General features: G+C 39.6%; 1 protein-coding gene across 6 annotated transcripts in view; it reads left to right on the forward strand.

Annotated features, from left to right (window-relative positions):
* The window catches only part of OSBPL3 (oxysterol binding protein like 3), a 178,782-nt gene that overhangs the window by 125,919 nt on the left and 36,445 nt on the right, over window positions 1-16,418 (forward strand). For 4 of the 6 annotated variants that reach the window (XM_086694139.1, XM_086694148.1, XM_025930045.2 and 1 more), the window contains 4 exons: window positions 3,196-3,326; window positions 6,606-6,713; window positions 14,065-14,199; window positions 15,111-15,204. In XM_086694139.1, the coding sequence (XP_086550265.1) occupies window positions 3,196-3,326; window positions 6,606-6,713; window positions 14,065-14,199; window positions 15,111-15,204 (468 nt within the window). The remainder of the gene's footprint in view (window positions 1-3,195; window positions 3,327-6,605; window positions 6,714-14,064; window positions 14,200-15,110; window positions 15,205-16,418) is intronic. The other 2 variants (XM_025930047.2, XM_025930048.2) reach the window with 1 other exon arrangement.

Raw genomic sequence — 16,418 nt, forward strand, 5'->3', positions numbered from 1 at the left:
ACTAATATAATGTTAATGTTAATTATACCCTAATTTAAAGAGAACAACTGAATTGTCATAATAAATTAAGGAAACTTAGGCCAAAGACAAAAAAACAGGGGCACCTGGGTGGTTCCCTTGGTTAAGTACCCAACTCTTGGTTTCAGCTCAGGTCATGATCTTGTGGTTCATGATTTCGAGCCCTGTGTCAGGCTCTGCACTGTGCTGTGTGGAGCCTGCTTCAGATTCTCTTTCTCTCCTTCTCTGCCCCTGCTTTCTATCAATCAATCAATCAATCAATCAATCAATCTGAAAAAAAGACCAAAACACAACAATGAAACCATGATAGTGAAGAGGTATTCCCCCGGGGCCCTCTCAGATGGGCATGGGTGTCTTCTGGAGCGTGTGTGTTGGGGGGCTTGTCTATCTACTAGGACGTAAAATGCTGAGTTACTTGTGGGGTTTGTTGCCCCCCAGCTGAGAATGTTCTTCTGCCGAACATAGTTCGTAGAACTGCCAAACAGTTCATAGACCCTGCACCCTGTGTGCAGTTATTTACCAGTGTTGTCCCGGCAAGAGACCCAAGGACTCCCTTAAAACTGCTGCCCATATTTCAAGAGAATGCAGTCACCACTGCTCGCCTCCATGTTGCTTTTATCGCCATCACTATTATTATTGCAGCAACATTGATTCTTTATTCTGTGCTATCCATTGGGTCATTTGCTTTTGCTGCATTACCTTATTTAATCCCTGTAATCATCTTACAAAGTAAACACTGTTATGACCCTTATTCACAAATGAGGAAACTGGGGTTCAGGAATGGCATATATTTGTCCAGAGTCATGCAGTGAATAAGTGATAGAGCTGGGAAGAATCCAGGGCTGGTTCAGAGCCCACACTGTTGCTTACTTGGTTGTACTGCCCATTATTTTGCTCAATGAAATTGGTTAAATCAGAGTTGAGTGTGTTTCGCAGACATTGTTAGAAAACTTGATGCCTATTGGCCTTTAGTACCTATTTACCCTGTCTTCTGTTGACAAAAGAGAAGACATGAATTGTACTAATAACCTAGGAAACTGTGTGTGTGTTTAAACAAATTGCTTATTTGTACCATGACTTTATGAAGATGGTCTAAATCCATCCCTGAACACCACAGCCTCAGACAAGTTCAGCAACAACCTATAGGGAGGTGCAGTTGTCCTTGTGGCTGTGAAATCAGGAAGTAAGTCAATAATACGTATTTAGTTTCTGTGATACTAAATAGGCCACTCTTGAATGACAATGCCTCTAAAAATGCAACCCTGTGGAATTCAATAATATGCCAGGCCATCTGAGAAGAAGTATGTCTCTGTCTCTTCCTTGGTTACCTTTCTAAAACAAAATATAGTAAAGGAGACTGGAAAGATAATATCCAAATAGGGTATCCATGATCAGTAATTTAGATGGTGGTTCCCCATCCCTAGGAGATAACTCAATGTGGTCAAAATTTGACGAATTTTTTGTCATATGTGTTAGCGGTTTTTAAAAACTTTAGTTCAGGCCTCTGAGCTCCTAGAGGTGCTAAGCTTTCACTAAAGTGAACAGAGTGGCTGGATACCAGGCTTAGAGCTGGAGGATTCTGGGTCAAGCAGTTGGAAGACTGATAAGAAAGAGGGTAGGTAACACCCTAAAATAATTTCAAATTTACAGACAAGTTGCAAGAACAATACAAAGAAGTCCCATGTATCCTTTACCCAAATTTATCATTTGTTAATATTTTGCCACATATATTTTATCTCTCTCTTTACACACACACACACACACACCATATTGCACATGCGTGCATGTGTTTATTTTTCTGAACCGTGTGAGAGTGGGAATCCTACATGGTATCTTTCTGTATGCCTTTATACCGTAGTGTATATTTCCTAAGAATAGGGATAGTCTGTTACTTAACCACAGTTTAGTTATGAAATTTTATGTTGAAACAATACTTTAGTCTATTCTATTTTCCATGTCCAGATGCTGTCCGTGGTCCCGATAATGCCCTTTAATGGTACTTTTCCCCTTCAGTACAGGATCTGGTCCATGATCATGTACTGCATTAATTGTCATGTCTCTTCAGTGTCTTGCAACTGGGAACAGTTCCTCAACCTTTTTTTTTTTTTTTTTTTTTTTTTTTTTTTTTTTTTTGTGAAATTGATACTTTTGGAGAATCAGGTCAATTTTTAAAAATAAGGTGTTCCTCATTTTGGAGTTGTCTGTCCCTGGTTGCTGTACAACAAAAACGAAGGTATATCTTTTTCAAGATATTACACCTGGAGTCCAGCTGAGCCTCACGGGGGATTAATTTTGGTCACCTGGTTAAGGTGCTGTCTACTTTCTTGGCTGGATTGTCACCATTTCCCCCAACAAGCAATGAGCTTTATTTTCAAATATTTGCAGTCTTGGGGGATACAAACAAAACTAAATGTTGATAATTGAGAATCCAGAAGTGTCCTTTCAAGTCTCAAAATAGCTCAATAAGTCATAAATTCTTGGGATTTTATAGTGGATTAGGGGGGTTGGAATTGACAAATGTGTATGATTTTAAATTTTTTAATAGACTTTTTTTTGAGAGCAGTTTTAGATTCATAGCAAAATTGAGCAGAAAGTACAAAGTTCCCATATACCACCCCCCCCCCCCCCCACACACACACACAACCTCCTCCACTGTCAACATTCTACCAGCATGGTCCATTTGCTACAACAGGTGAACCTACAGTTCATCATTAGCACCCAGAGTCCATAGTTTAAGTTTAGAGTTCCCACTTGGTGTTGTGCCTTCCAGATGTGTTTCTTAAAAGTCAATTAGTGTGCATTTGCTGCATAATTCAGTTCATTATTCAGGGCTGTTACTTTTCTAAGTTCTTTTGTAAGAAATACATCTCTTGGGGCGCCTGGGTGACTCAGTTGGTTAAGTGTCCAACTTTGGCTCAGGTCATGATCTCACTGTTTGTGAGTTCGAGCCCCACATCGGGCTCTGTGCTGACAGCTCGGAGCCTGGAGCTTGCTTCAGATTCTGTGTCTCCTTCTATCTCTGCCCCTCCATGACTTGTGCTCTGTCTTTCTCTGTCTCTCAAAAATAAATAAATGTAAAAAAAAAAAAAATTAAAAAAAAGAAATACATCTCTCTTTATCTTGTTTTTAATTAAGCCTCTTCCTTTATTCCTTTTTATAATGATTATATCTTTATAGTTTACTTCACTTTAAGGTCAGCTTTTAATACCATATCAACGGAGAGAGAAAAACTCAAGCAGCTGATGGAACAGGACGTCTCCTCCTCCCCCTCGGCCCAGGTCATTGGTCTGAAGCACGCCCTGTCATCTGTAAGTTGCGTGTCATGTGGCCAGGCTCATGATTTTATTTATTTATTTGTATTTTCCAACTCCATGGTTGTGTTGAAAATTCATGAGAAAACCAAACAAATTATCCAAATGATATTTTAACCTTTCATCAGATTTGCTAATTCTGAATACCAAAACTGAGTGTACTCAAATCTTAGTAGCTAATATTTCATTGAGCATTAGATACTTTAAGTTTGGTTTCCTTCTATTTATCTTGATTTTTTTCTGTTTCTGTAAAGCTTTTGTTGTGTGTTTGCGTGACTCTCACAGACATTTGTCTGTTGATATAAAATCCGACAGTTTGGAGATTTCTGTACCTAAGATTTCTTTTTTATTTTTTTAATTGTTTTAAATCTTTATTTTTGAGAGAGAGAGAGAGAGAGAGTGAGCGTGAGCAGGGGAGGGACAGAGAGAGAGGGAGACACAGAATCGGAAGCAGGCTCCAGGCTCTGAGCTGTCAGCACAGAGCCCAAAGCAGGGCTCGAACCCACAGACAGTGAGATCATGATCTGAGCCGAAGTCAGAGGCTTAACTGACTGAGCCACCCAGGTGCCCAATGTACCTAAGATTTCTTATGCTTAGATTGACTTTGCAAATGACAGATAGAAGGGCAATTTCGAATTCACTTTTATGTTTTCTGCTGCACAGCACTCATCCTGTTTACCACCGTTTCAAAGTTATTTGGAAGTTATTTTATTTGATTTGGGTAATATAAAACATTTAGCTTCTTTTTCCTGTACAGGCACAAAGAGATGAGTCATATGGAATGTCAGATAACCATTGTGTTTTCATAACAACGAAAATCACGGCCAAGCTTCAGATGTTTTTCACTAAGCCCTTCTGTTATTCACCCTCTCTCCTTTTCCCCCTGATTCCAGTTGGGTTCCATTCAAGCACGATATCCTAGGATTTTACTTTGAATAGCAGATGTCGTCTGGTTGCTCACTCTATCTATTGAAAAGCTGGAGAAATTTTAAAATTACATACTTATTTGCTCCTGATCTTTGCTGTCCTTTCGAATTCCTATTGTAACGAGAAAGCGTGCGCACTTTTGTAGTGAAAATTACTAGATGAAGCAATTCTGAACTTTTTATTTAGGGTCAGGTTGGGCAGATGGACTTTAGGATCTTGTTTTCAGAGGCTAATTCAGGCTTTGAGAGAACTAGAAAATATCCATTCATCTTTTCGATTCATCATGTTACTGAGAAAAGTAAAGTAATGATTTTGGTGTGACGTTAATAGGAAATACATTAGCAGTAGTACATATTCTTGAAACATACTTGAGGAATATTTAGCCAGTGGAAGTTCCAAGTATATTACCCTTGAAAGAAATAAAAAAAATAATGTGGGCTCAGTCTATGTAGACAGTCTCAATGTCATCCACCCTGAGGAACTCTGGGTTTTCTAAGGTCAGAAATAGAAACACCCCCTTTTGGATTGTAGTGGACAGCCATACTGGGTGCTACTCTGGTTTGGGAAAAGTAAAGTGAGTTCTCTTTTGAGTTTATTTTTTAGTGCTAAAAAGCTTTTTTTGCTGTTCCCGGTAGGTTGACTTTTCGCACATTTAAAAGGTTCCTCTAATGGGCTCCCCAGAATTCCTTTCACTGTGGTTTCCTCTCTCCTGCCCTCCTCCCTTGGAGGTCTAGCCTCATCTTGTTAGTCTGCTTGTCTGGTAGTGGGCAGGGGTATCCTAGGCCAAAGTTGTTACCTTTGATAAGGAATTCTCCCCCATGTCCAGGATTTTGGAAACTAAAGATATAACAGAATGATCCTTTCTTTCCTCTTTTCGGCTTGGATCCTGGATTAGATTCCAGACTTTTTTTTTTTTTTAAGTTTATTGATTTATTTTGAGAGAGAGAGAATTCCAAGCAGGCTCTGCATTGTCATCAGGGAGCCTGACACAGGGCTCAAACTTACAAACCATGAGATCATGACCTGTGCCAACACCAAGAGTTGCTTGGTGACTAAGAGATGCTTAACCAACTAAGCCACCCAGGTGCCCCAAGACTTGTTTTTTAAAAATAAAATTTTTAGTGCCATCTCAAGGCTATCAGAATGGATATGTTTGGGCTGTATATGCAGTCAGTATTCTCCTTCTGCCCATGGCTTATGAAGGAAAGAGAAGCTGTTAAAGTAACACATTTTTTTTCAGGCCATACTAAGATTCTAGCCACTGGTATAGATTCTAGCCACTTGCACTTAGATACCAGCAACATGTTGGTCAGAAATAAAGGACTACCCATAGAGATTGTTACATGTACTTGTGTGAATTAAGAACATTTACTCAGTATTTCCAAATAGCCCATTCTATTCCTGGTTATAAAAAATAAAACCAACCTCCTGTTTGAGACCCAGGCAGTAGGCCAGACAGTGCCATATCCTTCTGTGGTCTCAGCAGGTAGACCCTGTGGGCACTAATGGATGGGAAAGGATCTGAGATTCTTGGAATAGAGCCTGGAAGACAGACAGACAGGACTGATTTTTGTGCAAGCACCCAAGGAGCTGATTGTGGGAGTGTCTGGGGGTCACAGTCAGGCACATTTGTTCCTTTCCAAAGACAGATCATTTGGAAACATCTCCCTCTACCTTTAAGCCAGTTGCTTCCCACTGGGAGGTTAGGACAGGGAATCAGACCTGCCCAGGGGTGGGTTTGTGTGTGCTCACATCCCTCCCCCCATTCCCAGGACCCTGGTTCCTAGCCTTTATCCAGGTAAGTGAAAGTACATTGTTGCTGTTTTCAATAAAATGTCTTAGTCATGAAGAATGAAGAAAACTATCATCACCTGTATTGGAAAATAATAAAATTAATCTTCCTCAGAATACTGCTTTTAAGCACACTTCCCAAGATCCAGTAAAACTGGTGTGAAAATTAGATAGCATTTAAAGACATCCAATCAAAAGGGGTGGGAGCAGTGTCAGAAGCGTGGGATCATTGGGAGAGATCTGGGGAGGATGAGGGGCCACGAAACCCCTGGCCTCAGTAAGAGCTGAAGGTGTTATTGACTTCCTTCTCCACCAAAAGGAAAGCTTCATCAACCCTTTCTTCCATCCCCAGAAGTGAGACTAGAGAAGGGACATCACTACCAAAGTTTAGTATCTTTGATCCCCCTCGCATCTCCGAACCAGTATCCTGTGGGATAGCATTCAAGGAGAAAATCCAGGAAGTGCCCCACTCAAGGCTCCATCCCACTGGGCCCACTGCTGTGCTTTTCTGATACATCCGTTTATTAACAGAGCCCCACTATTTTTAACATGTTCCAGGCCCTAGCACAAAACACAGACCTTAAAGAACGCTTATGCAGAATCCATGCTGAGTCTCTGCTCCTCGATTCCCCTGCTGCTGCCAAGTCGGGTGACAGTCTGGCAGAGGTGGGTGAGGCTTCTCGTCTGGGAATGTTTCCACGACCGCCACCCCCTCACCTGACATCCTCTGTCACGTTGCCCCTGTTTCCCTCTCGGGAGCGGTGCTCACATCTCTGCCCACCTCCGGCAGCTGCTGCAGGGTCTGGGAACCCCTGAAGGCTTTCTGGAATATGTGCCTCCTGCATTGTTAAACTGCTTCCTCCCCTCCCCACCCCAAGAAGTCTTCTTCCTTTTGTATTTCTTTACCCCATTTTCCTCCTAAGTATCACCTTTTACTAGATTTTGCTGGAATGGGGAAAGACAAACATTTTCTCCTGCTACTTCTGAAGAGACCTAATTTTCTCTGCCCTACGGTAGCTTAATTCCCTGCCAGTATCCCTTGCTCCCTCTGTGAGAACTTTCTTTGTGGCTTTCCCTTCTCCCTCTTCTGTGATTTTTTTTTTCTTTCAAAAAGCACAGCTGTATTTTCTGAGGGAGAAAATATTGTATTACAGTTGAAGTGTCTTGGTCCACTAATAGTATGTTAAAAATGTCTTTTCTCAAGACAGGATGTTTATCCAAAATGTTCTTTGAAGGTTTAAAATGAGAAGCTGCAGAAAAATATAAATGGATTATTCAGAAAATAAGTAAAAAAGGGATAATAAGGCCTAAAACTGCTTTTAGCTATCATATTTATACGCCTGTCTCAGAATTGCTAAATTTTTTATTAACAAATCTATTGGACTGAGCACATTTGAAATAAAAGGGGAGGAAGGTAATATACGAGGGGTGTGTGTGCGTGTGTGCGTGTATACGTGAGTGTTGTCTGTAAATTTATAAAAGGAGTTTCCAACGTTGAAGCTTAATCCCTCTTCCTCCTTTTCCTGTCCTCAAAGAAAACAAAACCCCCACATAGTTCTTTACTCTGTGGGAAGCCATGTGTACAGGCAATGAGAAGACTAGGGGTTGAAATTGGTCAGCACCGAGGGTGAGGCCGGGGCATCCGCAGTCACGTGGCCGCACGCCAAGGGGACCCTCTTCTCTGACAAGAGACCTACCCTCTCTCTGCAGAGGCTCCCAGGCCTGCTGCTACTTCTGAGATGTGTGTCAGTGGTGGACCATGACATTCCTCTACATACTCCCTCCCCACCAAGAGATCTTCTCAGCCATTTAAACCCATACCTGAACTGAATGGTCTTTAAAGTTGAGCGCCCGAACATGACCTATGGTGACGTTCATTTTAGGCCTGGGCAAAGAAATGTGCTCACCAGTTGGGCTTTCTTTTGAATCTGCATAGTAACTGAAGCAGGGCTCAGTCTCCACGACTGGCCATCATGGGTGTTCTTTGCCACCAAACACTGGCATTCTGTGGGGTTTCTATGTCTATTGGGAGGCAATGCCTACCTTTTATTTTTATTTAAAAAAATGGTTTTTACACATTTACTTATTTTTGAGAGATGGAGCTTGAGCAGGGGAGGAGCAGAGACAGAGGGAGACAGAGAATCTGAAGCAGGCTCCAGGCTCTGGGCTGTCAACACAGAGCCCGACGTGGGGCTGGAAACCATGAACTGTGAGATCATGACTGAGCTGAAGTTGGACGCTTAACTGACTGAGCCACCCAGGTGCCCCAGTGCTTACCTTTTAAATAGCATTTCCACCAACTACATTTATTTAAGCAAGTTGACACTTCATTTATGGTTCTATGTACTTATGCTCAGTGTGCATACTTGGGGCTATTTGTGTTTTGGAAAGGAAACCAGAATCAGTCTTTTCAAAATGCATGTTCTGGGGCGCCTGGGTGGCTCAGTCGGTTAAGCGGCCGACTTCGGCTCAGGTCACAATCTCGTGGTCCGTGAGTTCGATCCCCGCGTCGGGCTCTGTGCTGACAGCTCAGAGCTTGGAGCCTGTTTCAGATTCTGTGTCTCCCTCTCTCTGACCCTCCCCTGTTCATGCTCTCTCTCTTGGTCTCAAAAATAAATAAACGTTAAAAAAAATTTTTTTTAAATGCATGTTTTTAAACTGATCTTACAAGGAATGTACCTGAAGGCTTAAATGCTGTAAACTGTCCTGGAGGAGGAGCAGTAATGTCCCCCAAATTCACACTTTCCACACTAGACTGAAATCTTGAATTGATGGCATGTCGTCCTTGCTGTTTCCTCTTTCGGTAATTTTATGTTCTCCGTGTTTTATCCTGCTTTTCACTGAGTGACTCAGGCTCACTTTCCCAGAAATGGAAAAGCCATTCTTGTCTTCAGGAAACCAGAGAGTGACTGGAAGTGGCCGCCCCAAGAGCTTAAAAATTCTATTCCTGTTTATTTTTCTTAGGTAGCTCACAGACACCCCAAGCAATCTGTTAAGGAATGGCAGTCCCCACAGTGAGGTCAGCCTAGGACCCTCTGTTTTCTGTACTTCCCTTCCCTTCCCTTCCGTTCAACTTGCTCAGATTACCCATCTCCCATCGAAATGACTCCCACATTCTAGTAAGTTCTCATATTTTATCTTTTTGAATGTGAATATTTAATACTTCCAGCTTATTAGTTCTTATATTATTTTAGGTTCCAAATGAAAGGCTAGGTGACTTTGGGTGGTAATACTCTATTTAATCTACAGTCCATTTCAGAGACTTAAGTAGGCAAGAGCTTTAAAGATACATCTGAAGGAGAAGCAGGGAATTTAGTTCTTTCAATTGCCTATCTGTTTGCTCTATTCCATGTTCATTTGAATGCGTTAACTCACGAAAACCTAACCACAATTCTATGAGGTAGGTGATGGTAGTTTCATTTTAGAGACAAGGAAACCAGAGAGGTTTAATAACTTCCCCCAGGGCACACTGCTAATAAGAGACCTGGCTGGGATGTCAATCCACATCTGGTGAGCCCAAAGCACAGTGTTTTCTCAATAACATCACACCTGCTATATATTGAGGAAATGTGCCAGGCCAGTAGTGGAAATATGCTGGGGATGGTGTGAGAATGGACTGAAAAACTATCTCAGACGTAAACACCATTTCACATAAAAGAAACAAACACATGATAAAAGCAACTAAAAAAGCAATGGGCAGGAGATGGATCATTCAACAAATTCGTTTGGCACAGCTCAAAGGCGATCTTTTGACTGAGCACTTTAAATCTTCACAATGCACACTAAAATGAATTGTAAGTGAATTGGAGTTAAATATAAAAACTCAAACTGAAATCCATTGACGTAAATATTTATCAAATGGCTAGAGTTGGGAGGACTTTCTAAATTTGGGAGCAATAGAAAAATTGCAAAAGACACATTAACTAGATCTGACCTTTGTTTTAGGAAAGAAATGGTGTATATGGAAAAATGAGAGACAAATAATAAACTAGGAAAAATATTTTCAGTGAAAATGACAGACTTAGATAATGCTAACTAGGTGATAATGTCTTTAATATGTAAATAATTAATAAGTAATAAGCAGCAACTTAAGACCCCAATAAACAAATGAAGAAAGGGACCCAATTCACCAAAAAACCCAAATACATACAGTTCTTTTGAAACTTTTGACTTTGTGATACTTATAAATTCACAACAAAGTGCAAAGAAATGCAGAGGGAGGTCCCATCCACCCTGATGTACCCTCCCCTAATGTCAACATCTCTATAGGTTTTTTTTTTTTTTTAAGAAAAAATGTTAGACCTAATTCTTAACAAAGAAATGCAAATTACAACAATTTGTTTAACATACAGCTTTTCTAAATTATAGTATTCTATGCCCTTAAAGATATAGAGAAAACAGAGGTTCTTTTGTTAATGAAATCCCCAATTAAATCATATATGTATTACCTCTAACATTTTTAATAATTCTACTTCTGAGGACTGATTCTAAGAAATAGTGAGATACAAGTATTATCTCATTGTTTACAAGAGACATTTGCAAACATGCTCATGATCTTTACAAATTTGGAAATGCCCTTAATTTCTAATACATAAAAGTGTCACTTTGTGACACACATATATAACAGAGTAATATCTATGAACTAAAGTTAATGTCTCAAGAAGCTAACATCCTGGGAAAAAGTTCATAATATAATGTTAAATGAATATAGCAGACTATATAAAGACTACAGTGTGATCTAGTTTTTCAAACTTAAATCTGTATCTTTATATAATACATATACATGCATACACATATATGTACCATACACACACACACACACACACACACACACACACACACACACGTTTTAATAATAAAAAGTACACCAACAGGTTAATAGGGGCCACATCTGGGCAATGAGGCTTTAAGTGATAGGTATTTTATTTACATTTTTCTTTTTTTTCCATTTTAACATGTTACTCTTATCCTCAAGATAAATGTTAATTTTGAAAAAATGACTATGGTACAGTGTTGTTTAGGGAAAGTTTATAAATATATATTATATATAAATCAATGGACTGGGGAACATGTTCACTACTCAGTTCCATTTGCCCCAGTTTTATATATTTATATAAGTTTATATACACACACACACACACAATTATTTTAAAGCAAAGCTATATGTATAAAAAAGATGGGAGAGAAATGTATCAAAATGCTTATAGTGGTTTTAGCCACAATGAGATACCATCTTACACCTGTCAGAATGGCTAACATTAACAACTCAGGCAACAACAGATGTTGGCGAGGATGCAGAGAAAGAGGATCTCTTTTGCATTGTTGGTGGGGATGCAAACTGGTGTAGACACTCTGGAAAACAGTATGGAGGTTCCTCAAAACACTAAAAATAGAACTACCCTACGACCCAGCAATTGCACTACTAGGTATTTATCCAAGGGACACAGGTGTGCTGTTTCGAAGGGACACATGCACCCCAATGTTTCTAGCAGCACTATCAACAATAGCCAAAGGATGGGAAGAGCCCAAATGTCCATCGATGGATGAATGGATAAAGAAGATGTGGTATATATATATACAATGGAGTATTACTCGGCAATCAAAAAGAATGAAATCTTGCCATTTGCAACCATGTGGATAGAACTGGAGGGTATTATGCTAAGTGAAATTGGTCAGTCAGAGAAAGACAAATAATCATATGACTTCACTCATGAGGACTTTAAAATACAGAACAGATGAACATAGGGAAGGGAAGCAAAAATAATATAAAAACAGGGAGGGAGGCAAAACCTAAGAGACTCATAAATATGGAGAACAAACTGAGGGTTGTTGGAGGGGGTGTGGGAGGGGGAATGGGCTAAATGGGCGAGGGGCATTAAGGAATCTACTCCTGAAATCATTGTTGAACTATATGCTAACTAATTTGGATGTAAATTAAAAAATTAAAATTTAAAAAATTTAAAAAATAATAATAGTTTATATTTCCTTAAAAAATGCTTATAGTGGTTTTAGTGTGATAGGATTATGAGTGTTCCCTTCCTTCCCTTTTTTTCTGTTTATCTTTTCTTGATGTAAAAAAAATGATAGACAACCTTGGAGGCCTTCCAACCTCGTGGGGAAATTGTTGAAGTGAACCGAGCAGGTTGATATGTAACAAGTGCGGTCCTGTGTGTGTAAGGTAGTATGCTGAGGCTTGGGGCTGCTGCAGCCCCATTGAGTTTTTTTTTTTCAGTGGGTATTGATAGGATGTTTCTGGAGGTGGACCGTCAGAAGGGGCTAGCGTTAGGTATATTATTTTCATTGTTGATGAGCCAAGAAATCCTTCTGATCCATCCAACTAGGAGAAGGAAGATAGAGAGCAGGAGCGACTAGTAATGAATTAATGAACAGAACAAGTAAATAAATCATTAGAGTCTTATGTGGCAGTGACACACCAAAAGACACAGGAAGATTCTGCTGTTTCAGTGAGCATTAAAGGAGCTCAGTCATTCACTATGGTGTCTCCTGTTTTGAGGAGACATTCCTTTCCCTTGAAGGTGACAGCTGTGGCACTTGTTTATAGAGCCTAATGTGGTCTCTTTGTCAGGGCAGAAAAGAAGCCTGCTTTTCACAAGGCTTTATGGGTATTAAAATGGGTAAGACCTTTGAATGACCAGGTGTCTTACGTAGGAAGAATCCAAGAGGAAGGGGTACCCATTTAAATGTGTTCCTGAAGTAAACATTTCATAAAGGGACCACTTGTCCTTTACTAATTATAAAAATCTGCTATGGTCCTTCTGTTATCGCATCCCCATCTTGGATATAATTTGTTTTTGAGACTGAAGAGCGTATCCTGAACTCATAAAACTTCTGGAAAAGACATAATCTGCTGTAACTTTTGCTCTCCAAATATTCTGAGACTCCTTTATGACATACGTATGATGCAGAAGCTGTTCCTTTATCAGCCCCGTGAGAATTGTGAACTGTAGGGAAGTTCAGGGCAACAATCTTCTCTGAATTGAAGGAATTTAGACTGGGGAACATTCCTCAAGGTGTCACCTCTCCCTCCAAACCAAAGCCCGAAATAGAATCAGCTTCACCTTCCTCTTCCCTTCTGTAGTACTCTCTCTTCTACAGTCTTGGTCTCATGTGTTGAGTGCATTCTTTGCGCCACTCTTTCAGGCCAGTGCATCCTTATATCTCTGCAAAGCCAGCATAAAGCAGTTGCTCAATTTGTTGAGTTGTATTAAATTTTCACTTGCGAATTGAATAGAATGCACATTTCCAAACAAAGTATTTAGGACCTTCCCCGTGGGGAAGTTTAGACCCAGTGAAGTAGGGAAGGGAGGGCCATGCAAGATGGAAAAATCATGATACCCCATTATGTTGTTTGTAGAGAGGTTTATAAAGGGGATTGGGAGTTTCCATCCCTCTCAGAGTCATTTGTGGTTGGAGAGAGACAAAGAGAATTTATCTCATTCATCCATGAATAATGAATGATCTGCCACCAGGGGCACTTCTGGACCAAAACACGCCGTGTATTTGTCAAGGGACGCGGCGAGAACAGCATACTGGCTTCTGGGAAAGCGTGGAGGCAGAAAAAGGCATTGTGGCTGCAAATCAGCCACGCAAGGACATACATTGAGTACAATTCAGAGGAAATTTTAGGATGAAAAGAAACATCCTGCAGTGGTAGAGAATAAGAGGATATGATTCAGAGAGTGTTAGAATTTTCTCCCTCTTAACTGGAACCGAGACTGACCTTGGACAGTTTCTTTTTGCTTTGAGATTTGTTGCAGGTGCCTAAGCAGTGATAGTGCCTATAAAGTGAGGTGTCCGTGTGGGGGACACTTTTGTTTTTCATTTTGTTTTGTGTGAGGCTTGCTTCTCCTTGACTTTGGAGCTGACCTCTGCTTTGAGCTGCTTGTTTGCATGCGCCTGTGACCTTGTGTATCATGCAGCGAAATCAGTTGTTTATTTTTGCTTCTCTTGAGACTGTTTCTAATTATATGCATTTTTGTGTTTGTGTTTCAAATAGGAAAACTCCAGAGATGACAACCGAGCTCTGGTCCATCAGCTTTCCAATGAAAGTAGACTCTCCATCACTGACTCCCTTTCAGAGTTTTTTGATGCACAGGAAGTTCTGTTATCTCCAAGCTCTTCAGAAAATGAGGTTTGAGCACTGTTTTCAGTTAGATGCCTCAAAATCTCTTTTGTTGCTTTACTCATTTGTTTAGAAGTGCTAAACTCAGTGGGCTCTTTCTGCCGTTGCATTCTGAGGATCTTCTTGTAACTCCCACCCCCCCAGAGAACACGAAAAGATACAAGACCTCAGGGAAAAGGTTGCAAAAGTAGAAGGTGTTGGGTACTTCCTCACTTCTGTTTCTTGATTTGTTATACCTCTTTTCAATTAGTGGCTAATGATTTTGACTATTAGCTATTTCATAATGTAATATTTCTACTACAGGGTTGGAAATTAGTATCTTATTTTTTTAATCACTGAATTTGACCAATATTAATTTATAACATGCAATTATTTTACTATAATTATTTTAATATGGCTATTATAATAATTAATTTATAATATATAATAATACGGTTTTATATTAATGCATAAAAATCATACTTTCCTAAATAAGCAAGTATCATAGTTGGCATTGCTTTGTGAAAATGTGAATTGATAATTTTACACCTTTCATATAGAAGTACTAATCTTATTTAATTTCCATGGAAGATCCTTTTTTTCCCCCACAAATAGTTGAAAGACAAATTATAATTATTCTGTGCAAACACTAGCAAATTCTGAAAGTGCAGTCTGAAATAATAAGAATTTTTTTGTAATAACTAAGATCTTGAGTGTTTTCTTTGTGATAACTGCTCAAGAAAGTATAAAAATTTTAATAACAGGTGTTTGCCGTGAACGGCTTTCAGGCAGACTGGTGTTTGGACCTCTATGAAAGTAATCCAAAATTATTTCTGTAGGTTTTTAACATGGGATTCAAAATGTTTGATGATTTGGAGTAAAGGGTTAACGAAAATCTGGTTTGTTTATTCTTACTCAAATGTATTTTTCTTTTCCCATAGATTTCTGAGGATGACTCCTATGTCAGTGACATAAGTGATAACCTTTCCTTAGACAATCTCAGTAATGATTTAGATAATGAGAGACAGACCTTGGGTAAGATTTAAATTATTTGATCTCTGAAAGATTGCATCTTCAGTGAATACTAATAAGCATTAATAGAGTATCTTCTGCAGGTATAGAACTGTAACATGTTTTATATAAGAAAATTAAGACACGGTCCCCATCCTTGAGGTTTATATAATCTAGGTGGGGAATCAGCACTGACATGTGAAATATATATTCATTCAAATAAATTTGTCTGCCCATGAAAAGTTTGATTTTATAAAGTAAGGGTATACCAGTTATCATATAAATACCAAAAATTAGTGCAATAGATACCCCTAATATGGTCAAACATTCTCTCAGCAAGCACATTACAATATAGCTTTTTGCCTTTAGATATCTAGTGGTTTTCATGCTTTAGGAATTCTGTAAGGCTTATGTAATAAGAACACCTGATCTGAGTGATAATTCAACCTCAGATTCTTTAAGATAACACATTTAAAAGTAACAAATGGCTACCTCCTAGAAGGGGGGGATGGGCCGTCAGGGTATCTAAGACATCCCTTTATTACTGTTTGATCCCAAGAGCAAAACGATGCCGAGGAAATATTAGTTTGCATTGTGGGGTACCTAGAGTGTCTGCCTATCCCCAAACAGCTCTGATTTAGGAGTTCAGTAAGCATACTGAAGTCTGTTTCAGAAAATGTGCTTAAGAATTGGCCCATTGGACAGTTTTCTGCATGGGTCCTGTAGCATCAGACATTCCCAGTCTTGGTACTCAGTGTGCCTCAGGGTCTCCAGGTTGGCCTGTGCCACATACTGGGTACCTAGAGCACAACCTATTTTCATATCTACCCAGAGGATAGGGACCATGTCAGGTCATTTGTATTTTAGTGCTTCCCAGTTCAGAAAGTATGTGTGAAATATGATGATGAATTGTTATATGAATGCCAAAGAGCCTACACTTTGGGGACCACAAAAAAGGCAGGTAATTTTACCATTTTCTGGAAGTACATCCTTTTAGCATCGTATCTGCTAGAAGTCTGATGCTCATTTTGCTCTATCTTGCTTGAAATGTTTCCAGAGAGATGAACACTTTGGTGGAAAAGTCCAATGGTTCAAAGGAGAAGACCAATAATGTAGGAGCTCCTTGTTTTTCTAGAAAAACAAGGAGGTGGATTGAAAGAGAAATCAAGAAACATCACATCCCCTTGACAAACAGCACACACACTAAAATGGCACTCCCACCATGGATGAGGAAGATG

This window comes from Puma concolor, chromosome A2, assembly GCF_028749965.1.
Source record: "Puma concolor isolate L17-30 chromosome A2, mPumCon1.1.hap2, whole genome shotgun sequence".
NCBI lineage: Eukaryota > Metazoa > Chordata > Mammalia > Carnivora > Felidae > Puma > Puma concolor.